Raw genomic sequence first — 18,067 nt, 5'->3', positions numbered from 1 at the left:
GCGCTTGCTATTTTTAAGCTTTCTAGCGGATCAACGCCGGGCCGAGACCACTTTAGCCCAAATAGGGAAAATCACAACACGCCAAGCTTTTATATCAACACGCTTATGTAATACCTTATGTAATCCGTTACTCTATAAGCAAACGACATCATAAACCAACAGGACGATATCTTGTACTCGAGGAGGATGGTCTTATTGTTGAGTATCTGTAGAGTGAAACACAGTAAGGCGTCTTTACAGTGTGTTATTGTTGGTGGTGCTGAGCCTGTAAGTCACGTGGATGACTAAGCCGAGTCGCGTTGTTTTGATCCAACCTGCTTCGGGCAAGTCAGACGTTTCGCTCAAGTTGCGATCGATAAATACGCACTTTGGCGACCGCGAGCTGCACCAACCGCCTACACAAGAGCTTCCTCTGCGCACTTTGCCTTCATGGAGCATTGCGCACGCTTATAAGTCGACTGCTCCGTCTCCCCGACACGCTCCCACACCGACGACGCCTGTTTACGTTCCTCGGTCATCGCTCACCACTCATCACGACGTCGCCATGGCCAGCGCGGCAGCCAGGGCGCGAAAGCCTGTAGGCTCGAAAGAATGGGTCGCCGCAGAGAAGGAAAATTGTATGCAGTTAGTGCAGCAGGAGCTGGACGAGGTCGAGTTTCCTGTCCGCCATGAGATGGAATGGCTCAACGAACATATGGCGGAGATCTTTACTCGCGATCAGTTGTATGGCCGCCCATGCTACATTCAGCTCTCGTTGCCTTTGCCACTTTAGTTTACCTTCCTTCTAACCGTCACGTAGTAGCGTTACCGAGCTTTTCAAAACTCCCGGGAAGATGCGCGGAAAGACTCCCCGGACTGCACGAAAGATTCTCAAGACGCCGCGGGAAGCTCGAGTAGTAAGTCAAGATAGGACAGCCCTGCTATCTCGTATGTGAAGAGTCGCTTTCTAACTTGACTATAGCCCTTGAGTGATATATTCTCTTCTGGACACAACGCCAGAAATAGCCCAGCGCCGACAAATCGATTTAACCAGGAGATCGCGAAGCTTGTCACTAACAATGAAAAGCCATGGTCGCCTCCTTCAAACACCCAGAACTCAAACCCCAACTACAACACTGATTCTGGATATCATGGAATGCCCGAGCAGCCCCACACGGACGCCGACGAGCCAGAGACCCATATGGAGACCGAAACTGCCACCCAGGTCATTGACGATTCGACCATCTTACCAGTAGATGGCAACGACAGAAGTCCATCTGCAGCCCGTCGTATCACAGAGGACTCATTTCACTCCGCGAGAGAAGTTGCCCCAAGCAAGGAAAACACTGTTGAGCCCATGGAATTCGAATACTCCCGTTATATCCCAAAGAATACGGCCCTTCCGAAGCAGCAGCCGTTTACTACTTCTGCTCTTGTGGTGAAGCAGGGTGAAAACCAGGCTCACGCTCCAGTACTCCCAGCCCCACCACCATCGGAGCTCAAGGAGGACTTGGACGACCATAACCTCGACGATATAGGCTCGCCATCTGATGGGCCAACCCCGGTCCGAGCCCCGATTCGAAAGAGTAGTCTTACATTTGCTTCCCTCCCAGCACGAGAGCCACTTACAACGAAGCGAAGTATGGGAGGGCGGATGTCCAGAACTAGCCACATCGACCCCCCGAAGATGAATATGAGCATAGTCGGCCAACCGGGCTACTTCGGACGACAGACAGGCGGAGCCAGGCTGACCCAAATACTCTTGGACAGCGAAAAAAATAAACCCAGCGAAACGAACGACAAGGATCGCAACGATGAATGGGCCGAGGATGAGAACGATTCCGATGCAGAGAATAAGGCGCCAAAGCGTCTTAACAAATCATCTACGCAACTCTTGCATGAGAAGATAAATATGTTAGGAAAGTCGCAAGCGGCTCGAACTACCAAATCTACCGCTCCCCTGCCCTCCCTAGGTTCACAACAGGTCGCATACCCAGAGCTTCCTCCACCAACCGCAGCTCCCTCGAATGATAATATACAAAACAGCTCGGTTACTGAGCCGGCATCCATGGTGGAGGCAGCTAAATTCTCCCCTCAACGAACACAGCTAGTTGCGGATCAGTTTTCCTTCCCAGCTAATAGGTCTTACGCGGAAACCCATATTTACAAAGACACTCCTAGTCCAGCCTTAAGAGCACCGTCGGCTCAGCCTGCTTCTCCTGAAAGGCGTTCGCCGGGCCCTAAACCATTCAGACCAGCCGGTTTCTTTCACAGCAAATCATCCTCTGTCCCATCATTCCCCATCTCTCCACGGCCCGGTACAGCAAGCTCTATACAGAAGCCTCCATCTGTTGCGGATACTAACGGCGAGTCAACCACCCCAGCTGGTTCCCCAAAACGTTTCGATGGTCCCCTCAGCGCATCTAAATCCAAGCTTCAATCTTTGATGAAAAGTGCCAGGGGTCTATTTGGTAGTAGCGCAAGTGTCTCCGCTACTGCTAAACTAGAAACTCTCTCGCCTACATCCACGCGCAGTCAAGCGAGCCAACACCCTAACACATCCGGCGTATTTGAACACGGCCAGCCTCAGGTGCAATCCCAGCGCCCGGAGAGTCCAATCAGAGCACCACGAACACGCGGTTCTATAGAGAAGGAACATAGGCGTAAAGAACAAGAAATCAAGGACCGTCAGCGAATGGAGGAGCAACTGGAAAGGGCTAGAGAGCAAGAGAGACAGCGAGTTGTGCCGCCAAAGCCTACTCAAAATGTCCCCAAGGCTGAAGTACTAGATAAGGTGGAGTTGCCAGAATACCCTCCTGCAAAGTCGTCACCACGAAAGGTAGAGCCAGCACCCAGGGTACCTGTACGTCGTGAACCTGAACACAGCGAAGAGGAAGAGCAAAAGTTTGCCGTTCCAACTCTCCCACAGCCTCAGCCAAAGCAAAATGAAAGCCGCAGGCCTGCTAAGGCCATAAGAGAAGTGCGAAAGCCAAAACCTCAACCGGTCAATATCCGTGTTGGAACTCTCTCCTCACAGCGGATACGGGCAGAATCTGCAACCCCTATACCTCCTTCCATCCCTGAACCGACAACGAGACAAACCTCCGTCACCAAAAAGGCTAGCAATGCTTCGCTTCTTACCACAGCGTCTACGGGCAGTCTAAAGAGCTCTGTCTCTTCTGCCTCGTCGAAATCAAGAGCCATGCTAGCGGCCGAAAGAAAGAAGGAACAGGTAAATATTTTGTTATAACCTACTGGCTTGATTACATACTTATGGTCATAATAGGAACAGCGAGACGCCCAGCGGAAATTGGAGCAACGGCGTGAAGCTGACCGTAAGAGACTTGTACAACAGGATGAAACCCGTCGGCAGGAACAGCTCGAGCGAACCCGAATTGAGCGTCAAGAACGGGAACAGTCCGTTACAGATGATCCAAAGACCGTTGCAAAGAAACAGGCAATTGAGAAGAGACGGCTTGAGAACGCAAAGAGATTGGAACAGCAGCGTAGTCGTCAGCAGACTCCATCAAATGACACCGTATGTTATTCACATCCCTTACTCCTCAATTATTACGCCTACTGACACTACAATAGAGCTCCATAATTCAACATGACCGTTCCATACTCAGTGAGTCTCAGGGTCCAGCAAGACCAGGCTCGAGGCTAGGTAGTGTCCAACCCCCTAGCCGGCCACATAATTACCCACCACCAAACCCAGCCAAACCACCCAAGCGCGTACACGACGAACATAACACAATCCGGCCCGCTGCCACAAAATCAGGAAGCGTTCACCAGCCGGACGGGAAGCGAAGGAAGACAGAAGATGAAATTGTCACTGCTGAACCTGCCGTTCGACCAGCTATGGCCCCCCCGATACGTCAGTCTATCGCATCTAAACTTAACAACTTCCCCAGCGTTCCCAAGTACTCAGCCGCTGCACCTCCCCAGGGGAACCAAATGCAAGGTTGCCCACCGATCTTTAAAAACTCAATGGGGGCACAGCGACAGTTCCAAGCCCATCCGCAGGCTGCCCAAGGTAGTCGACCAACTCATCCCCTGGAGATGGCAAAATATGCCAATGGAAAGATTCCCTTTGCCGAACCGAGCAGCTCATCTCAGCCGAACCCCAACTACCTCAAAACAGCCGGTCACAGCAGCAAGCACGCCATACCTAAGTCTTCTCCCGCCTATCCGAATGGCGAAAACATCAAACTTCCCGACATTCCTACGGATAGTGAAGACGAAGATTCCGATGCAGAACCATGTCATGTTCCCGATTGGGCCAAGGAAGAAAACCTCCATAACATTCTTGTGCAGCAAGAAGGTCAGGATGGAGAGATGGTCTTCGGCCCATCCGCTCCGTTGCATATGGAAGAGATATTCAAAGGCAACAAGGAGAGACTACGCAAGTTCCGTGATCGCACCAGTAGCGCCAATTGGAACGGCCCTGATGGGCTGACACAGGATGAAATTAAATGGGACATGGCAGAAAGGGAGAAGCTCAAAAACAACGGAGGTTGGGTGTTTAGTCCACATTAATCCTTCTCACTTATTCCAGGCACCTCTCATGAATCTCATCGACACAAGAACACTTAATACTTTCCTTTCGGGGTAATAATGTCGACACACGATGGGATGATAACCATGTTATATCTTGTCCAGCGTTGATAGGGTTTCTTTTGGGCATTGGGTACTTACGCCTTATAATTTTGTTTCTTGTTTTATTTCCAACTCATTTCCAAAGCATGGAATAGGCACTTTTAGCTACACTCCAGCCCTACATCTATACGTGTTTTTGTCCCTTTTTTGTTGAATGTATGGAGTTTAAGATTTCGAGTGCATACATACATTGCCTGTTACATATTAGCCTGCTGATGGAGTTTCGTTGTTTTATATCATGGCACTTACGAATATGCCCATCCGTTTTTGTCCGTGAACCTCTTAGAGCTACAATTAGAAATTTGAGAAGTTGTATAGCTTTATAAATATTTATTGGTTTCTACCGGGTTTCTTCTTATGATTTCTCAAGCAAAATAGGTGTTCTCACGTATACGCTTCCATGAAGTAGTGAGATAAGGAATTGTGATGATACATGCATCGGCTTTATTGATTACTATCTAGAAGGCAGTTAAAATTCAATGCAATTTTTATAGCCACATCCAATTGCTTGCGCGTTGTATACCGTTAGCCAACCGAGTCCCGATCCGGCACCCAAATATCAATGGAAAGCCATAAAAGATAAATATCCTAGGGTATGACACCAATAACACAAATTTGAAGAAATGAAAGAGAATGAGAGAAAGATACAAGTTTTAAAACAGCGGAGGAATCAAAATAATGTTACAGGATTCACTCATCCACCTCAGGCTCCATATCATCTACATCGCCATCTCTATCCTCCATCATGGCGTCGGCATTGGGATTGTTCGTATCATATGTATCTCGACGTTTTCTGTCAGGTGTATGGCTGATTGTCTTCCACCCAGAAGGGGAAGTGGGATCTTTAAGGTATTCAGACATGGGGAACTGCAAACGTAAGAGTTAGCGCTACTTTTGCTTCTTTAATTTCAGGGTTAAGGTTAAACTTACATAGTGGTCATTCTTTTTCATGGTCACTACCCAAGGGACGTTGTCGAATGTAACAGCACGCAACCGGAAGTATGTGTTATTAGGAATCGCGTTAACCTGTTCAATGAACGAGTCGAGGTCTGGTGTTTTTACTCCATTGACTGCAGTGATAAAGTTGGTGGGAGACAAGCCGTACTGGTAGGCAGGCGATCCACGGCTCTGTGAAGATCAATGATAGGTTAGCTTGTGTAAACGAGAAGTACTGGTCATAATATTATGATATTATGCGGATGAGAGAACATACCCTTGCGCTGACATATACATCAGAGTGTAATTTAGATATCTGTTGTCTCACCGCATGGTGAGGTTTCTGCAAAACAGCGCCACAGAAGATCAGGGCTCGGTCGGTCTCGAGGTCCTCGGTGGGGACTGTTTTTATTTGTATCTTCATCTCCTCGCCATTTCGCACGATCAGAGCGTCCAGCAACTCTTGGTCGTACATGGCATCAAAGTCTGCGACGCGGGTGACAAGCTTGTTATTCAGCGTAAGTATGACATCCCCTTCCTCTAGAGGTCTCGAGTCTGTAGACAACGGAGAGGCGCAGTCCACCTTTCGAACCATGAACAACTCATGGCGTGCCGGGTTGGCAATGGCCACTTTGCTAATCCATTCTTCGGATACGCCCATAACTCGTGCCTGGCTCATCTGAATAACATATGTTTCCATATCCAGAATGCGGAGCTTGGGGATCGCGCCACTTTGGATCTGGGAGACCACCGGGAGAAGTGACGGAGTTGCAAGACCAAGGTGGTATTCAACGTCCTTATGAGAGCCCTCTGTTCGCTCACCTAGGTAGTTAAGCCAAAGTGCCTCTACAGCACCGTCTTCTCCCAACAGAACACCGCTGGTACATTGTGTGCTGAGTCCGGTATCAACCGTAATAGCATCAAGGTTTATGGCGCGGTATCGAGGCGCAGAAGCATTTGGGGGAATCGCGACAGTAGTGATGTCTGTGACAGTCGTTGCCGTAACAGCAATGCGGAAATTCTGATTGAAGCCGACGAATAGGGTTCCAGCACCCTGTTGCATATATTCCTTGCTTAACTTGGCTGACTTGACTGGCGCTTGCACCAAACTGGGGTCATATTGAATCACGGTATAATTCTGGAGAGGATGCATGAAGACGACTTTCCCTTGAACAATGATTGAGTCGGCAACTGTGATGTTGATGTCGCAGAGGTCAAAGGGAATGATGGCTCTAGAAATGATAACAAGCCCCTTTTCTGCGTCGATTACCAGACCGAACCCGTGAGTCCGGGCTTGTGGAAACCCATCAAGTCTAACTGGCATGGTGCAAGACACACGGACAAAACTGCGGACGATGTCATTGGCGGCAGCATGCTTGACGCCGTCGAGATGGATAAAATCCGCCTTCCTGGGAACAGGTGGCTTCGCTGGGAGAGGGTCGGCCAGGTCTGTGAAATCCCATAAGCCTGTTGTATCATTTCTCTCGGCGAGCCTCATCTGCGGGTGCCAATGACGATCTATATGCACGACACTAGTTCCCCTAGTGTGTAGGTCGCGGATGTGCCTGTACGACAAAACGACTCGAGCGCGATCTAGAATAGAGTTAGGTAAGGGATGACACAGAATGGTTGGCGGCAGGGTGTGACGTACCTGGTATGGTCTTCATAACTTCAATGAATTCATCCAAATTCTTGGTCGGTCTCTTATCAACGGAATCTACGATCCAACCGGAAAATGCGCTCTCTAACTTGAAAGAGCCTGCGGCTTCACAGACGTAGACTCCCCGACATGGGATAGAATACAATCTCGCCTGCTGGTAGGACAAATCGTGGAATATAGCGCCGGCAACACTGACGTATCGTGCAGGAGTAATCCCATGCAGATCCTGTATCTTGCAGTTGACTTCGATGTCTTCGCCGCCTCTTTGTATCAGCAAACGGACTTCCTGTCCGATACTCGAGTCAAGGATATCGTCTAGTTTGACAAACTGAGTGAGGAGGTTTCCGTTCACATTGATCAGGACATCACCTTCCTGGAGCTTCCCGTCTCCAGGGCCCTCAGGAAGCACGATCTCCGCGACAAGCATGCCCGTTTCTTTGGGTGCGGCCAGTCGCACAGCTGCCTCCCACTCCGGCGATAGACCAAGTCTTCGACATTCATCAAAAGGCTTGATGATCCACTGAGTCTGAATCGTGCCGCGTGTGACAGGTTGCCCATTTTGAATACACTGCAACGCTCGGAGAGGGCGGTCTAGTGGAAGGAAATAGTCCGTAGCAGCACCGTCTGCACGTCCACCAGCCTGTAGCGCAATGGCGTAGCCGTCGATGTTGACAACCGGACTGCCAGAACTACCACCACTTGCGGCCGCGGCCGCTTGGATGTAATTTGTGTTGAAATCACTGTATCCTTCTCCGTATTCAGGGGCATTCCGATCCAGTCGACTGATAACACCGGACAGGATACTTAATTTTTCTCCTGCATCGTTACCCACCACTCGAATTTCCACGCCTACCTTGGCTGACTCGGGTTGTAACCGCAATTCTGTCAAAGGCATGTACTTGATCGCAGCCGGATCGAACTTGAGAATACCGAAGTCGTGAACGGGGTCTCGATATATGGGTTTAACATCACACTATCCAGGAAGACATTAGCAGGTTATCCGGGCAGAGTTTCTTCGTTGCGTAAACAAACGTACCTCTTCGTGGTTATCAAAGATACAGTACCCCCAAAATGGACCTGCACAGACAACATGCCTATTCGTCAAGATATAGCCATTCTTCGCATCCACGACGAACCCAGTAGCTTGACTCGCCATGGACAAATCGGTATCGAAGGAAGCCGTTTGGCAAAAATGAATAGACACGACACAACGCACGACCTTCTCAATGGTTTCCTGCCACTCCGCTGAGTCTGTTTGTACCTGGCTGACGGCCGGTAGCAGGGACCTGACAGCAGCTTCAGAGTCACCGTCGTCGAACGTATACATCGCTACGTCTGCGGGGGTCTGGTCGCCGGAGGGAGTGATGGCAGGTGTTGCTGGGTCTGGTCGAAAGTGTTTGGCGGAGGGTAGGGACATGGCACTGCCTGAGTGCTTGCGTTTGGCGGCGCCGTTCATCTCCATGGTGAAGACGATGGGGGAGTATGTGTAGGACGTAGTGAAGTTGCCTTGGTCCTGTACTTAAACAGCGGCAGTACGTAGGAGATAGGTCACCGGCGCCGGAGTGAACGTAGAGATAGACGGTATCTGAAGACGTATATTCAGGAGATGAAGACGTATATTCAAGAGAATAGCCCCTCTAAATGATAGACGTGAAGCTTTTCTGTCAGGCTCGCTGGTATAACTTTTTCTCGCGGTGAGTTTGGTGCGCAGCAACGAGGGTCGGATCTGAGTTTGTACACGCAAACGTCTATTCTTTTAAACAGATCAGTAAATAGAAACGGTCACAGGGAGGTTTGAGACAAGGAACAAGGTTGCAAAGAGTGTTCGGTCGTGGAGGGAGCCAACCTTGACGCAGCTATAGATATTTATGCAAGGTCTCTCCGGAGTTGCTCTCGTGAACACCAGATGGAGCTAAAGACGAGCAGGCTGCGGCTGAGATAGTTGGCCACAAGACTGGCCGGCGACAGTACGGGAGACGTGTCCTTCTTCTCTCTTCGCCGTGTTCTCCTTCGCCTTCGTCGCCGTCGTCTTCGCCTTGTTCTTCGTCTTCGTCTCGTTCGTTTTGTTCGTCTTGATAAATTCCATTTTAGGCGTGGTAATTTATGATACGCGGTGATACAAGTATTACAATTATTACAGGGATATATATAAGCACGTGACTTCTACTTTTGACGGTAAAATCGAGGACGGAGACAAGAAAGTATTTTATTGATAGTAAAACATCTAGGCGGACGTAAAGGGTATCCAAGACGGGGGCATGCGTCGCCTCCATGCGCTATCTATTCACAGACATCCAGTCCTAGTGGCGACAAGGGCCAGCGGGAGATCGACGTGATGCTGCAGCCAGCGATCCTTGGTCGATGATGACTTATCAAGTCTGGTGGTACAAGTATACATGATTGTTGAATATATTTTGAGGGGGACGTCGTGCGTTAGGCGATTCGGAGTTCAGCATGGTCTGGATGTCCCGCCGTCGTGTCTTACTGACCCTATGTAAAGGCCTTCAAGAAAAAGGCCGGCGGTAACAGGGGGGCCTCTGCATCGATCTACAGAGCTTTCCCCAGATTATTTTTCTTGCTGACAATGCTATATATCATGTGCGAGAGAGATGATGGGGACAGCTGATATGTCCCTTGTGATCGGCTCCCGGGCAACACAAACCACTTTGAAACATGCGGTAAACGGGTTTTCTTTTTGTACATCAGGTCCCTGCAGTCTTCATCCAGCAGCCGACCCAGGGTACGAAAAATCAGGCTGCTGCAGTAACTGCATTTGGCTTTGACGCTGTCGATATAGCTGCTGCTGTTGCTGTTGCTGCTGCTGCTGGGGAGTCAGAGGACTTCCAATGCCGGCCTGTGGCGTGGAAGGGATGCTGGTAAATAGTTCGTTGAGTGAGGAGTATAGCTGGTTAACCGACGGGAGATGCGGCGGTGGTGTCATGATCGCGGGAATCTGTGGAGCCGTGGCACTGGTCTTCTTTGCACGGTCTGCTACAGTTGCGAGGTACGCGAGGTTGGCCTGGAGCCGACGCATGCAGTCTACATATTCCTGCCCGGGCTTGCCAGCTGGTGCAGCCGCCTTGGCGCTATCTGACCCGTTGCTGGATTTTTGGGGATCCTGAGGCGACGACGGCGAGCCGGTGGCACTGGTCTGGTTCGAAGCTGGCCCGGCCTTGCCGCTTGCCTGCAGATTTACCACCTCTTGCAATAATGCCGAGTTTATTTCCAGGAGGATCGTGACACGAGCGCGTTCTCGGGCGGCAGCTTGCGGGGAGAGCGTGTTTGGTGTTTGATAGACGGGCGATACCTGGGCCTGCGCCTGTGCCTGAGTGGTGGGGCGATTTGGTGTCGAGTACATGGCCTTTGACGAAGGCATGGCTGCCATGTTGTGAACTTGGGGGTCAGTCGACGGCGAGCGGTTCGACATATCGTCCATGACAGGCTGTGGATGTGCTGCTTGCGGCAGGGTGGTGGGGAGAGCCGAGTTTGTGAATGGCTGGGTGGTGAAAGGAGCTGCAGAAGGGTAAAGGTTAGTCTATGCCGAGAGCAGTAATAACAAGAATGAAAGAAATATAATAAACAGAATAATAACAGAAGACGACAGGGAACACCGGTGAATAAAGTAAACAGAAATTCAAGGAGGGTGTGATTGTAAGTGTTCCTTGCCCACCACACCCACCACATCCACTCCATCCACTGGTCGGACAAGATAAACAACCACGGAGAGGATCGACTGGGACAGCAGGGTTGGAGTGGGCCAGGGCCACCAATAGTGGGCAGCTCAAGGCAGAATAGCAATATTAAAAAAACAAAAAGGAAGAAGAAACAGAAGAAGCAGAAGAAGAAGAAAAAGAAAGAAGGAAAACCGACTGAGCCGATGGCCTACATACCGTGAGAGATGGGTGCAGGGGAGGCCATCATGGGAGCTACGCTGCCGGGAGCGGCATGCTGTGGAACGCCTCCGACCTGAGGCTGATGCTGGTGCTGAAGCTGTTGCTGCTGGTGTTGCTGCTGCTGCTGGAACGACGAGGCCTGGGGATAGGCGTTTGGGGGGTTCTGATAATACGGCATGTGGTGGCCGGGCTGGGAGGCATTCTGGAAGTACGCAGCACCGGCGTGGGGGGTGACGACGGACGAGGATACGGGAAGCTGCTGCTGCGGGAGATGCTGGGCCTGGTGCTGGGCCTGAAGCTGGTGCTGCTGGACCTGGTGCTGTTGTTGCTGCTGCTGATGCTGTTGATGCTGTTGAAGCTGCTGCTGCTGCTGCTGCTGCTGGAGAGGATGGTGGTATGCCATGGGTGGTGGATTCATGGTGACTCGAGGTCAAGATCAGGCTCCGTCCGCCGACGACGATCAAAACTAAGTTAAATACTTAGACTCAGGGTGCAATGCTGCAGAGACGAAACGCAGGGCGGCTTGCTTCGAGGTTCCCCCTGTGGCCCGCTGGAGGACGAGTGGATGGGCCGGGCAGCGAGCGTATCAGCAGCTCCCAATCATCGCTCCGACCTAGCGACAGGCGATCGATCCGAGGTGCTGGCTGGAGGGTGAACGTTTGCTCGTTCGCGTGTTCGTCTGCTGGCGTCCTCTGCGCTCGTTTGCCGCTGCGTTCGTTCGTTCTTCGTTCGTCTCTTCGTTTCTTTCGTCGCTTTCGTTCGTTTCTTCAGGGAGTCGGAACTTCAGGTCACCTGACATGCTTTATATAGACACGTGATCAGAGACAATATATAGAAAGGAGGATAAAGATGATAGATATATAGATATATAGATAGATATAGATAGAAGATAGGACGATATGATAGAGATAGCAGAGGATAGATATGATAAGAGAGGGATGATATAGATACGATGAAGGGGGGATAGAGATGTGACAAAGTACGGAGTAGACGTCCTAGGATATCAACATGGACATATTAGGCATCTACATAATACATAGTTAACTAATACATCTCGGTGACACCATTATGGGTAGTCTAGTAGCACCGTCGATGTTCTCGCTGGTACGATGTGTTTACAGTGCTTCAGGCCAGGCCAGCAGAACGTCCTCCTGCACAACATACAGCTTGCAAGCAGCTCCGAGACTGTTGTACGTCGGCTCCTTCGGACTGATCCTTCGGCTTGAGATTCATCCTGCAGCGAATGTTAGGTCCATAGTATACAAGAAGTACCGAAATTGACCTTTGAACGAGCGTAGATGGAATGTTGAGAGTCAAGAGAGACAGGCGACAAAGGACCGACTCTGCATAACAGATATACTATCTTAAAGCTGCGTGGGTACGTCTGAAAGCTGCGCGAGTCTACGATGCGACCTCCTAGGGCGGAAGTCCAACATTTGTAGCGGTTGCAGCAATTGGATCACAGCCGGCAGGGGTCGAAGGAGGCTGTCTCTGTCCATACTAGGTAAATACGTCTGACCCGGCGTATATATATCGGCCCTTCACGCTCCTGCAGCCTGATCGTAGCTAAAATGGACTACAGCTTGTTGATATATCTGTCACTGGTAGCTTCTTACCTGATGGAACTCCTGTCGCAAGTGTAACCGGCAGAGGCTTCGACTCTGAACGAAGCTGCACGCATGTTCCACAGGCCATCCTGGCGCATGTCGATGCACCGTCCAAGAGGTGCTGGGCTGTTGGTGAAAGGTCGCGGTACTGGAATCGATACCCTGACTTGTACCGTTGACCGAGAGTTCCTGATGGTCCATCGCAGACTCTCTTACATGCGCTACAAGCCACACGGCCAGGAAAGTCAGTTCAAAGGGAGTTGGTTATGTACTGGCGATTCAGATGCGCGAAGTCAAACACAAGCGACAAAGGCATCCAACACCAAGTCCAGGTCTCGTCGATATCCAGGTGAAGAGTGTCACGGATGCCTGCGAGAACGGCTGTACGGACTCGACCAAGCCGGCTCGGACGTCGTAACTTGTTCAAGACCTGGCCTATATCCACGATCCATGTCTTCACGATCATATACGAAGATGGCTGAAGATGTTTATTCCGAGTCAGTCAGTGGTGGCGGCGATGCCCTATGCGATCTCTCCATGCGAGCGACGGGAAGCCTAAGTCCCGCCGTCCGGGCTAGTCTGAACAAGCGACGACCCTTGACCCTATAACTCGTACTGCTAAGCATCCGATCTCCCAGCCATGAACCGCGAGCAGGAAGATGGAGCTCGCTTGCAGCAAAGTTGCGTGGAGGGTGGATGTGGACTTTCGGAAGCAGGCAACATCTCCATCCGGGCGCCGGCCACATGACCGCAGCGAGTTATGGGAGGCCCCCTGGCTGCTCGCTGTGCTGCCTCTGCCCACCGGACGAATGAGCTGTTCGGCATAGCAATGGACAGTTCACAAAGACGGCAGAGATGCTTGTTACTGACTTGCTTCCGTGGCATGCGCGGGGGATGTGCTATCCGGGTCGTCAAAACAGCTCAACTCTCTTTTATCCCTTTGTCTTGCGTAAACTAGGTCCGGCTTGGTATATGCAGATCGAGCGTTAACCCAGCTCGTACAAGCGGCATTTTTATATAAAGCCATTACGCCCTCCCATTGAGTTGGCAGCTTCAGCTTCAACTTGGCCTATCGCCTCTCGCTTTTCTCCAGATAGTCTTGTTCAGGTCAGTCGAGATGTTGGACGTTCTAATTCGGACCGGGAGTGCCTATCGGGTCGACCTGGCCATATCCTTCGTCGTCCTCCTCGTCGTCTCATATCTCGCTCGAACCATAAGCCAGCGTCAAAAGTACTCCAAGTTCCCGCTGCACAGCAACAAGTCCATATCCAATACCAAGCTGCTGCTTGCAGAGGGCTTCAGCAAGGTGGGTGTCTCTTTGGATGTGGTTATGAACAGTGCTGATTCGGTATAGTATAAAAATGCATTCCACATGAACACCGCCCTTGGAAAGGATATCATCCTCTCTGCGGGCTATGTCAACGACATCAAGAGCGACCCTCACCTGGATTTCGCAAAGGCAATTTTCTCAGTAAGCATTATCCCAGATGTGTAGATAAACACTGGCTAACCCTCTTAGACACTCCTCACCCACCTGTCAACCTTTCACCATATCGAGGAGGCAGGCAAAAACGAGGTTCTGAAAGAGACAATCAAAAGCAAACTGTCACGATTGCCCAGTAAGATGTACCGCAAGGCCCAGGATTGATGCTCTTACTAAGGATGGACAATATAGTACATCTCAAGCTGGCCCTATCCGAAGAGGCAACGGCAGTTATTCGTGAAAAGTTCACTGATAACGAAGGTAGAAGCCATCCCTCGGACTTTGTCCTTCGTTGATAGATGCTGACCCTGGTATAGAGTGGCATGAGCTTTCCATCAAGGAGACCATTGTCAAGATTGTGGCTCGCGTGTCTTCAAGGGTTTTCCTCGGAGAGGAGCTCTGCCGTAACGAGGAATGGTTAAGGATCACCGCCGATTACACGGTGAATCTATTTGTTGCCATCAACGAGCTCCAGACCTGGCCGGCATCGCTGCGTCCCATCGTCCAGTGGTTTCTCCCGACGTGTCAACTGATACGTAACCAGGTAGCCGATGCACGCCGACTCATCCAACCGGTCATTGATCAACGACATGCGGAAAACAACGAACGACTTCGCCAGGGCAAGCCGGTCAAGGAGTACGACGATGCAATTTCGTGGCTGGACGCAAAGGCTGGCGGTCGAGACTTCGACGCAGCAATCGCCCAACTAAGTCTCTCCTTCGTGTCAATCCACACCACGACAGATCTGTGCACCCAGGCCATCTACGACATCTGCGCCAACCCTGAGCTCGTCCAGCCGCTCAGAGAAGAGGCCATCAGCGTGCTAGGAAACCGTGGCTGGGATACAACTTCTCTATACCAGATGAAGCTCCTGGATAGTGTCATCAAGGAGAGTCAGAGACTCAAACCTGCAGGCCTACGTGAGACACCTCGAACCCTTTCCCCTTTCCCACTTGCTAAACCCGTTTTGCGCCCAACACTGACTTGTTTGTAGTCGCCATGAAGAGATATGCAACCCAAGACATAACGCTCTCAGACGGGCTTGTTGTTCCTCGTGGAGCGAGCCTTTCTGTATCTACCCACGGTCACTGGGAAGAGTCCGTGTATCCTGAACCCAACAAATTCGACGGATACCGCTTCCTCAAGATGAAGGGAGACCATGAAAAGGACAGGATGGCCAACCTCGTTGCCACCAGTCCAGATCATCTGGGCTTCGGCCACGGCATACACGCCTGCCCCGGCCGATTCTTTGCCGCGGACGAGCTCAAGATCTTACTCACCCATATTCTTCTCAAGTATGATATCAAGGTCCCAGAAGGTACTGACACCACCCCATTCACGATGCCTGGTGGGGCATTCATGTCGACCAGCGCGCGGGTTGCCATCAGGCGGCGAAAGGAGGAAATTACTCTGTAATGAGAAAAAAAAAATGTTGCGTTGAAACTTGTATAATTTGATGGTCGTGCTTAGCGGCTAAGTCTTCGTTGTGACTTTCTTTTATCTTCGCAGTAACCTCCGGAAGGGAACTTTATGCGTTCAATAATTTATGCACATCAGTTATATATCCAAATTGAGGGACGGAGTAGCTTAGGTTTCAGACTGTATTTTTATCCACAAAGTATATCTTGCAGCGGCTGTCCTATAAAAAGAAAGGTTAAAGCTTCTAACAAGTAAGCGTAGTTCAACCAGACTTACTAGAGGTAAAAGGGTAATTTGATCTGTAGGTGTCTCTTTACTGCATCGGCTGTTCCCTTCGCCTTTTCCACCACAAAACCACAAAATAACCGGCCTAGAGACTAGTGAAATGGCTCTTGATGAAGCGAGGTGTCCATATATCTCTGGGGAAAGCCGTATGTCCCAAGTATCAAAGATAACACTTAAATATTCAGCGTTAACGATACTGGAGCCAACGATTATGGGACCAAGGGCCGGCCTGAGATGGATATAAGTATAGCAATTGAAACGGTATTGCATAGAGTATAGAATGTTGACTAGGTCAACCAGAGCTTCTTCTGCCGAATATATTGGTCATTGTTTTCCTTCCTTTAGTTGGTCATTGTTTCCTTTTAGGAAATGACGTATATCAAATAAGAAGGTGATGCCGAGAGAAAGAAGAAAATATAGAAGGAAGGTAGAAGAATAGAAGAGCATGAATGACGTCAGATTCATTGCCTCGGTCCGCGCTGATACAGCTTTATTGCTTGAAGGCCGGGATTCATGAGCTAGGGTATCAAATACATCATTTGGCATCCAGACATGCGGCAGGAGATAGGTTATTCGGTGGATACTCAAGACAGTATTCCGTAATAACGGTAAAACTGCGCCTGTGCATGCGTGTCTCCCATATCAGGGCTTAAAAATTCGGCCTTTTGAATAGCCCTGGATTCCTGCTGGTATAAACGGCGTCGTGAGTTGACAAGTTGTATGCCTTGGGCAAGGGTTCTGGATAAGCTCAATGCCCTGCTGGTCTTGGCCATCTTATCAGATACATATCTTAGGTGGACTCGCCGACTAGCATGGGCAGCCTGGTTGTGACCAGCTAGTGAAACCGAGTGATTGGTTTGATGCGTGGCTTCTTCGGCGTCCAGAGGCCTGCGAGAGTTGGCCTATCCCCCTGCCCCGCCACCATATTTCTTATCTGATCGGCCAACAGCGAGCTATCCCCAGTCGTGAGCGACGCAATTGCGGGGAAGAGAGAATCAAGCTGCAAAGAGCGCGACGGGGATTCATGGAATCATCCTGATAACACTCCTGTTACCACCAGTTCACATACTCCGTAGTTCTGAGGGTGTATCCCTGCCCATGCCGTCCGGTGTGACGACCCTGGTATACGGAGTATGCAGTGTGTAATATCAATGCAGAGTATAATATCACGGCGAGCCGCCCACTACTCGATGTACCGTCGCCTGCATGCCATAGCTCTAGAGATGATCCCCGTTTGAAGATGGTCGAGGAGGCGTAAAAGTCAAGAATCAATAGTCAACGCCGGGTGAGATACACGCAGCAACGCCTGGGCAGGGGCTGTAACAGGAGTCGAGCCTCACCTATGCTCTCTCCCTCTCTCCGTTTGTCTGTCTCCCATGATCGCAGATGCCATGGATGAAGCATGAAGAGTCCAGTCAAGTCTTTGAATATCAAACTGCCTCCATGAAACTTCTCCATAGCTAAAATGCAAACGCGGAGCAAAGGACGAAACCATGACTAAGCTATGACTAATATAATAACTAAGCCCTGACTAAGCCGTCCCAAAGAGGCAGTTCTTACTTCAACCCATCTCGACGACGACGGAAAAAAAAACCATCCAGACATCCAGACAACGACGTCGGGATAAGCAGAGACCATGGACTGTCGACAGGCCACTAGCTGAGAAGACGCCAGGTCTGTTTCTCGCTGCCGGCCGCATCGCTGCCCACGACAGCCACAACACCCTCACGTGATATCTTTTGCCTCCTCCGAGGCGCGCCTGTAGTGGCAAGACGGGAGGGAGAGAACACTAGTTTGGGCAAAATAGGCCTTGCTTTCCGGCTGGAGAAGCGGCGGAGAAGGGAGTTCGGGGCTAAGTGGCCATCGACCCAAGAAGCAACCTTGAGCTGCATCACCGCAGCAGAGACGAATACGAGGCCGCCGACTGGGATCATTGTCGTGATCAGTCAGCAGGGTCAGTTCAAACCATTTATCCCAAGCATCAAAAAGATCCCTCCCAGGAAAGGCTCAAGGCCTGCTCGCGGCTCTCTGTTGGTCATGGACAGCGTTGTTCAGACTATCTCGCGCATGGAACCACGCCGTAGATGATGGGAAAGCCATCGCAGCAGTCAGTTTCTCCCAAGCCTCGCCGTATTATCCTTCCATA

General features: G+C 50.6%; 4 protein-coding genes across 4 annotated transcripts; 2 read left to right on the top strand and 2 right to left on the bottom strand.

Moving 5' to 3' along the window:
* Positions 1 to 280: 280 nt before the first annotated feature.
* GIQ15_05351 (uncharacterized protein) lies at positions 281 to 4,518 on the top strand (the record flags this gene model as incomplete). Its single annotated transcript, XM_033552768.1, has 5 exons — positions 281 to 723; positions 800 to 896; positions 962 to 3,211; positions 3,266 to 3,517; positions 3,574 to 4,518. The coding sequence occupies 5 exons, from the start codon at positions 281 to 283 to the stop codon at positions 4,516 to 4,518; spliced, it is 3,987 nt and encodes a 1,328-aa protein (XP_033406498.1).
* An 810-nt stretch (positions 4,519 to 5,328) lies between these two features.
* GIQ15_05350 (uncharacterized protein) lies at positions 5,329 to 9,320 on the bottom strand (the record flags this gene model as incomplete). The annotated part of the gene is made up of 6 exons (XM_033552767.1): positions 5,329 to 5,505; positions 5,569 to 5,766; positions 5,852 to 7,167; positions 7,226 to 8,207; positions 8,271 to 8,752; positions 9,206 to 9,320. The coding sequence occupies 6 exons, from the start codon at positions 9,318 to 9,320 to the stop codon at positions 5,329 to 5,331; spliced, it is 3,270 nt and encodes a 1,089-aa protein (XP_033406497.1).
* A 633-nt stretch (positions 9,321 to 9,953) lies between these two features.
* On the bottom strand, positions 9,954 to 10,670 carry GIQ15_05349 (uncharacterized protein; the record flags this gene model as incomplete). The annotated part of the gene is made up of 1 exon (XM_033552766.1): positions 9,954 to 10,670. One exon carries the CDS (start codon positions 10,668 to 10,670, stop codon positions 9,954 to 9,956), a length of 717 nt encoding a protein of 238 aa, XP_033406496.1.
* A 3,181-nt stretch (positions 10,671 to 13,851) lies between these two features.
* Positions 13,852 to 15,633, top strand: GIQ15_05348 (cytochrome P450 monooxygenase; the record flags this gene model as incomplete). The annotated part of the gene is made up of 6 exons (XM_033552765.1): positions 13,852 to 14,040; positions 14,089 to 14,205; positions 14,254 to 14,353; positions 14,410 to 14,478; positions 14,535 to 15,137; positions 15,212 to 15,633. The coding sequence occupies 6 exons, from the start codon at positions 13,852 to 13,854 to the stop codon at positions 15,631 to 15,633; spliced, it is 1,500 nt and encodes a 499-aa protein (XP_033406495.1).
* Between the last annotated feature and the right edge of the window lie 2,434 nt (positions 15,634 to 18,067).

The sequence above is a fragment of the Arthroderma uncinatum genome, assembly GCF_011692745.1.
Source record: "Arthroderma uncinatum strain CBS 119779 chromosome Unknown scaffold3, whole genome shotgun sequence".
NCBI lineage: Eukaryota > Fungi > Ascomycota > Eurotiomycetes > Onygenales > Arthrodermataceae > Arthroderma > Arthroderma uncinatum.
The sequence above is the reverse complement of the archived record's forward strand: the minus strand, read 5'-3'. Positions and strand labels throughout refer to the sequence as shown.